The sequence below is a fragment of the Aethalodelphis obliquidens genome, unplaced genomic scaffold (assembly GCF_003676395.1).
Source record: "Aethalodelphis obliquidens isolate GAN/ISIS:26980383/991018 unplaced genomic scaffold, ASM367639v1 scaffold21, whole genome shotgun sequence".
Lineage (NCBI taxonomy): Eukaryota > Metazoa > Chordata > Mammalia > Artiodactyla > Delphinidae > Aethalodelphis > Aethalodelphis obliquidens.
In genome coordinates this window covers 27,967,829-27,974,932 of record NW_020837965.1, presented here as the reverse complement: position 1 = coordinate 27,974,932, position 7,104 = coordinate 27,967,829, and the positions used below count along the sequence as shown (strand labels likewise).

General features: G+C 60.2%; 1 protein-coding gene across 1 annotated transcript in view; it reads left to right on the top strand.

Annotated features, from left to right (window-relative positions):
- The first annotated feature begins 239 nt into the window (after positions 1-239).
- The window catches only part of GPR132 (G protein-coupled receptor 132), an 11,989-nt gene continuing 5,124 nt past the window's right edge, over positions 240-7,104 (top strand). The window contains exons 1-2 of the mRNA XM_027120778.1: positions 240-308; positions 4,681-4,774. Coding sequence (XP_026976579.1) covers positions 4,768-4,774 — 7 coding nt within the window. The 5' untranslated portion in view covers positions 240-308; positions 4,681-4,767. The remainder of the gene's footprint in view (positions 309-4,680; positions 4,775-7,104) is intronic.

The window sequence follows — 7,104 nt, the reverse complement described above, 5'->3', positions numbered from 1 at the left end:
AGGCACCAGCAGCTCATGCGAGCTGGTCCCATGTCCGGCCCGAGCCGCCTAGGAAGGTCTTGAGGGAAGGCAGGTCTGGGTGTTGCCAGGACCATGAGAAGTGGCACTGAGGCCATTTTCAGCAAAGCCATGAGGCCACAGTCTCAACACCAGTGAGAAGTCGCCCCGGCGGGCTGGCCAACCCCAGGTCTTGAGGTCTCGCTCTGTCTGCGGTTTGGGGAGTTTGAGAGACACTCCTGCTACTTCCTGAAAGCTCTCAACTGGGCCTGCAAGGAGGGAGCACGAGGCTGGCGCCGGGCGGGCCCTGAGTAAGTCCCGGGCCCCTGTACGGGGAGCAGTCGGGGTGGGGGTCTGAAAGCAGAGTGATTTGTTGGCATAAAGGTGGGGGCTTGGTGGAGGGTCTTAACCTGGGCTCCTTCACCAAGAGGGACCCCGGGGCACCACAGATGCGGTGGAGGGCGGGGGGCTGGGGGAGGGACGGTCCCTCTGCGGCCCCTTCAGAGCTGCTGAGATTCCCCTTTGCAGAGTCCCCCGCCCCCCGGCCGCAGTGCTGGGCCGGCTGGGAGCTGGGAGCCGGGAGCCGGGGGTTTATCCCCCTGGGACGCTCTCCTTGCCGTCTGAAAGTGTATCTTAAACGACAGGAGGGACCCACTGCACACGCAGGGCATAGGGCATCGGGGGCCAGCGCGGGTGGCCAGGTCCCTCAGGGCCTCCGCCAGGCACTCAGGGACTTCCCCGGGGCTGCGTGCTTGCCGCCGATTCTCGGAGGTGGTGGGGAGCCTGGCGGGGTGGGTGTAACGCGCGGCCACCCTGGTCTCCAGGGCCTGGTGGGGCCAGAGGCACGTGGGCGAGAGGAGGGACGGAAAGACAGGGGGTGTCTGCTGGGGTGGGCAGCCAGCCTGGTCCTGAGGCTGGGCAGCTCGCAGGCTTCTTGGGACGGTGTCCAGCGCCAGGCCCTGTGGGGGGGCTCCCGTAGGTGCCTGCCGAGAACGGTGGGCAGGGGCTGGGCGCTGAGGAAGGGGTTCTTCCTGGCGTCTCTGCCTGGACGGTGACAAGGTGATGTTGTAGGGGTTCCTGCAGGCAGAAGGGAGAGGACGGAGACGCCTCCGGCGACGGTGGGACAAGGCGCGGTGTTCCACCCCCCTAGCCATCGAAGAAGTGGAGGTGCATTTTAGAAGGCACATTGTAAAAAATCTGCCTAAATGGGGGAAATGGAGATGGACTCCTGCTGCGCTGGTGAGATGGGGCCCCCGGTTCAGCTGCCTGAGAGCAAGGAGCTCAGGGGCTGCAGGGGCTGATAAGTCAGGAGCTCCCTCCCCAAAGTGTAACCTGCGCAGAGACAGAAATAAAGTCGAAGCTCTGAGTGGGGGCAGGTGGGAGTGAGAGGTTGGAAGTCACCCGACAGGCCCAGCCATGGTGAAAGGGTAAAGACGTCCCAGCAAACCCACAGTGATGATGAGTAGCCAGGGACCAGGCTCCACGGCGTGCGATGGGGCAACCGGAGGTGAGGGCAGCGGGCGTGCTGGACGCGGGCTCGCCCCCTGTGCTTTTGCGTTTGTTTGAAAAACTCCAGAGTGAAACGTCTGAGAGCATATCTTAAATGACGGGAGGGACCCACTGCACACGCAGGGCGTAGGGTGTCGGGGGCCAGCGCCGGGGGCCAGGTCGCTCTTCACCGTGTCATGTGAGCGTCCATCCGGACGCAGTGCTTCCTGTGGGGCTGCCATGGGCCCTTCGGGGATGTGCAGGCACTAGGGTGGTGCCCAGGGCCAGAGAGGGTGGGGGCAGGAGACGGGCCGCTCAAGCCCAGGGCTGGGTGCGTAGGGGCTTCGGGCTGACCTGGGCCACCCACCCCATGGCCTGTGGCTGTCACAGCCCCCCTGGAGCCAGAGAGGGGACGGAGGCCCTGAGCCCACCAGGCTGGCATGCGGGGCAGGAAGGGCAGTGAGGCTGCTGGTGTGGAAGATGCGTCCCTCTTGGCACCTGACCCCGGGAGAGGACGAGGGGGCACCCAGGCCTATGGTCTCCTGGCTGGCAAGAGCCCCAGCTGCCGGTGGGGAGGGGCCACGGGCACTCTGGGGCTGGCAGGGTGGGGACACCAGGAGCGGACAGTCCACGGCCACCCCGGGAGGAGGCCTGGGCGGGCGGAGACCTGAAGCCATGTGTCCATTGGGCAGGGAAAGGCCAAGACGAGGCCCAAGCCTGGGCTGAGCTCTGCTGGGCAAAAGCCCGGGGCTGGGCCCGGGGGCAGGTGCCCAGGCCTGTGGCCGCAAGCAGGGCAGGACCGCACCCGGGCGTGGGGCGGTTCCAGAGCCTGGCTGCTCCGGCCTGGGCCTTCTGTGGCCCCGGTCCTCTCAACGTGACCCCCGCACCCTGCCGGTGTGCCTGACAGTCAGAGACACGGCCCCGGATCTGGAGTTAGTGCTCTGCTCTGCACAGACTGCACAGGGCAGGGGGGCAGAGCAGGGGCCCCAGGACCGCACAGTGTCAGTTGGGCCGCTTCCTCTGGCTTTTGCAGAAGTGACTTCTAGAGACAGTGGTCCCCTTTCTGCTGCCACCTGCATCAGGGAAGAGCCGGGCGGCGCAGCCCCTGGGGGAAGGGACCGCCTCCCAGTTTTCCAGAATCTCAGTTCTGACAAAGGAATCGGGCCCAGGGTGAGGCTTTTGTGTCCCTCCCAGGCTCACGGGGCTCAGGGGCGTCTGGACAGCTCCCAGGTGGGCTGGCACCCCTGCAGCTCATGTGGGCCACCCTCACAGTTGGAGACCCTCCTGGACCCCCCTTCATCAGGCTCAGCCCTCCCTCACCCCCGAGCTGACCGGGCCACAAACCGTGTGCCACGCTGGCCCCACTGGGTGGCCGCCCTGAGCACCTTGGGCCATCTCCTTAGAGGGCAGAGTTCGCTCTGCTTGCGGGTCTCAGGGCCAGGCATAGACCTCAGGCAGAGCACCCCTGGGTGGCTCCCTGCCTGACTTGCAGGGGGCTGACTGAGCAACGGGGGTGCAGGGATGGACAGGGGAGGCCCATTGACCCTCCAGGCCCACGCCCGCCAGTCCGTCAGGACGTCAGTTTCGAAAGGGCAATGCGTCCCTGTGCTGCCGCAGCGCCTTACCTTTGTGTTTTCGAGGTCGATGAACTCTCTGCAGTTTCAGGTAAACACCTTGGCTTCCTGTTACTTCCCGGTGGTTCATCGGTTGTCAGCACAGCTGGCCCGCTCAGTGTTGGAGGGCGGGGCCTGCACCTGCCGATGCCCCACAGGGCTGGGGGCTCCGCCCGACAGGGGCTGTGGGTGGGGTCTGGGCCTGGCTCCAGGCTGGCTGAGGAAGGATTTAGAGAGCCCGCCTCCCCCAGACCCTGTCTAGCTGACAGGATGGAGCTTACGTTAGGGGCACCTCTGGTTCCGGAAGGAAGCAGAGAGGTGGGGGGGCCAGAATCCTGCCCCATCTGCCCGCACCCGTGAGCCCGTCCACCTCTGTCGTGGGCAGTCTCCCCGGGGTCCCGGGCCCTTTCACAGGAGCAATGTCCATGCACTTTGCATCTCAGGTCATTCTTTCACCAGGAAAAATTCCTAGAAAGGATTTTATCTGCTCAAAAGTGAAGCACAGGGCTTCCCTGGTGGCCCCAAAATAAATAAATTTATTTTTTAAAAAAGTGAAGGGCTTCCCTGGTGGCGCAGTGGTTGAGAGTCCGCCTGCCGATGCAGGGGACACGGGTTCGTGCCCCGGTCCGGGAAGATCCCACATGCAGCGGAGCGGCTGGGCCCGTGAGCCATGGCCGCTAAGCATGCGCGTCCGGAGCCTGTGCTCCGCAACGGGAGAGGCCACAGCAGTGAGAGGCCCGCGTACCGCAAAAAAGCAAAAAAAAAAAAAAAAAGTGAAGCACACTGAAGAATTTTTTTTAATTAATTAATTTTATTTTTTGCTGCATTGGGTCTTTGTTGCTGTGCGCGTGTTTTTTCTAGTTGTGGCGAGCGGAGGCTACTCTTCCTCGTGGTGCACGGGCTTCTCATTGCGGTGGCTTCTCTTGTTTCAGAGCACGGGCTCTAGGTGTGCAGGCTTCAGTAGTTGTGGCACGTGGGCTCAGTAGTTGTGACTCGCAGGCTCTAGAGCGCAGGCTCAGTAGTTGTGGTGCACGGGCTCAGTTGCTCCACGGCATGTGGGATCTTCCCGGACCAGGGCTCGAACCCGTGGCCCCTGCATTGGCAGCCGGATTCTTAACCACTGTGCCACCAGGGAAGTCCACATTGAAGATTTTTGAGACATGTTACCAAATTGTGCTAGAAAACATCTGTGCCCGTTTATGCTCCCAACACAGTGAAGGATCCCACTTCCTCACTCTCTTGCCAACACCAAGAATTAAAGTTCTTTATTTTTGCCAATCTGATAGGCAAGGCAAAGACCACTGTTGGGTGTTTACGTTCGCATTTCTTTGACTATATGAGTGAAGCTGAGTGCTTTCCAATTTGTAGGAGGTACTTTTACTTCTTCTGTGAACGATCAGCTCCGACACTTATTCCTGTGCATTTGTGGGAGTCCTTTTTATATTAAGCCTCGGCTGTCGTGTCCCACAGGATGGAGACAAGACTTGGCACTTAACACATGCTCACTAACCGTTTGTCAGATAACTTAATTTGTGATTTAATCTGATTTCCCTAAAGCAATTTCAACCCACCCTTTCTCCAGGTCATGTGAAACTCTGGAGGAAACGTCTCAACAGGATCGTCATATGACACACACCGCAGCCCCATCCTGAGCCCAGAACCGTCAGCCATGACAGGTGAGAGCCCCACCCCATGCCTCCTTTGACTTGGAACATTTAGGAGGGAGCCCATGAGAATTTTTCTACCAATGCAGTTTGTCTCATAACAGGGAAAATTACTTCAAAAATTAGCATGCAAAAGTAAACTTCTCGAGGGACTTCCCTGGTGGTGCAGTGGCTAAGACTCCGTGCTCCCAATGCAGGGGACCCAGGTTCGATCCCTAGTCAGGGAGCTAGAGCCCACATGCTGCAGCTAAGAGTTCGCGTGCCACAGCTGAAAAAAAAAAAAAAAGTAGACTTCTTGAAATAAAAACTAACTCAGGAACAATAAAGCCGGAGGCCGGGCTTCCCTGGCGGCGCAGTGGTTGGGGGTCCGCCTGCCGACGCAGGGGACACGGGTTCGTGCCCCAGTCTGGGAGGATCCCACATGCCGTGGAGTGGCTGGGCCTGTGAGCCAGGGCCACTGAGCCTGCGCATCCAGAGCCTGTGCTCTGCAACGGGAGAGGCCACAACAGCGAGAGGCCCGCGTACCGCAAAACAAACAAACAAACAAACAAAACAAAAAAACAAAATACCAAGTGCTAACGAGGATGTGGAGAAATGGGAACCCCTGTGCGCTGTCGGTGGGACCGGAAAATGGAGCAGCTGCTGGGGAAAGCAGTATGAAGATTCCTCAAAAAGCTAAAATAGAGAATCACCATATGATCCAGCAATCCACAAAAAAGAAGTGAACTTGGGACTTCCCTGGCAGTCCAGTGGTTAAGAATCTGCCTTCCAATGCAGGCTACTCGGGTTCGATCCCTAGTCAGGGAACTAAGATCCCACATGCCGCGGGGCAACTAAGCCCACGCGCCACAACAAAGAGCCTGCGTGTGGCAGCTAAGACCCAACGCAGCCAAAAATAAATAAGAAGTGAACACAGGTGTGGAAGAGGTATTTGCACACCCATGTTCATGGCAGCACTGCTCACAATAGCCAAGATGTGGAAGTAGCCCAAGTGTCCACAGACAGAAGAGTGGAAAACCCTAATGTGGTCCACACAGTGGGCTGTAACTCTGTCCTAAAAAGGAAGGATGTTCTGACACATGGACCCTGAGAATATGATGCAAAGCTAAAAAGCCCCAGAAGGACACCTTCGTTACGATCCACTCACAGGAAGGGCTGGGGGAGGAGTGGGCAGTGAGTGTTTAATGGGGACAGAGTTTCAGTGTTGCAAGATGAAAAATTCTGGAAATGGATATGGTGACGGTTGCACAACAATGTGAATGTACTTAGTGCCGCAGAAATGGACACTTAAAATGGTTACGATGGTCACTTTTATCTTAGGTATATTTTACCAGAATTTTAAAAATTGGGAAAAACGAGTGGCACAAAAGGGTGTCGGGAGCATGCTGGGGGGCCAACAGCTCCATCACCCTGGGACCTTCACAGTGAGCTTTCAGCTGAAGAACGAGCACTGCTCTCTGCCCACCTTCACTGGCCTGCCGCTGACTTCTGCATCAGGTCGCCCTGCGGGGGGCGGGGGATGCTGAAAACCATGCATGGGCGCTGGGGCTGAGTCCCTCGGGAGGGCCCTCGAAGCCCGAGGGATCCCCGACGGCTGCGCGCCACCCCACGGCCGTGTCAGCGTTGGGACGCCCCGAGGTTTCCTTGGCTGTTGGATGTGCATGTGGAAAGGCCCAGGGGTCACGGGCTGAGGAAGCAAGGGCCACGTTCTCTGCTGTCACTGAGGCCACCCAGGCCTGTCCAGCCTGCTGTCTACTCCCCTGGCCGGGTCACGGGGCCATCACCGCCAGAGGCTGCTGCGGCTGGGCGGCAGCGTGAAGCTCCACCTGCGACCGGGTGCTGCCTCTGGTTCCCGCTGACCTCAGGGGGCTGCTCCCCCCGCAGTCCGCTGTCCGAGGTGCACAGGGCCTAAACGGGACAGCCTCTCCCGAGGCCAGGGCACAGGCTCTGGGAGGTGCGCGTCCCCCCATGGCCACCCAGATGCTCCTGTCGCACGGCAGGTCCCAGGGGCGGGTCAGGAGGGAGAGGGTCCAGGGAGGCTCTGGGCACAGGTCAGGCAGTGGGTGCTGGGGTCACCGTCACGAGAGCGACCCAGGAGAGGCAGGCTGGGCGGGAGAGAGAGGGTGCCTGGGACACGCTGGCTTCCTTCCGCATGTCGTGTGGGGTCCCTCAGCCCGGGGAGCCCCTGGTGTGAGTCATCGCAGTGTCCGTGGATCCTTAGACGGGGGGCAGGGGGCTCACCCCTAGAGCAGGGGGCTCACCCCTAGAGCAGGGGGCTCACCCCTACCACAGGGTGCTCACCCCTACAGCAGGGGGCTCACCCCTACAGCAGGGCGCTCACC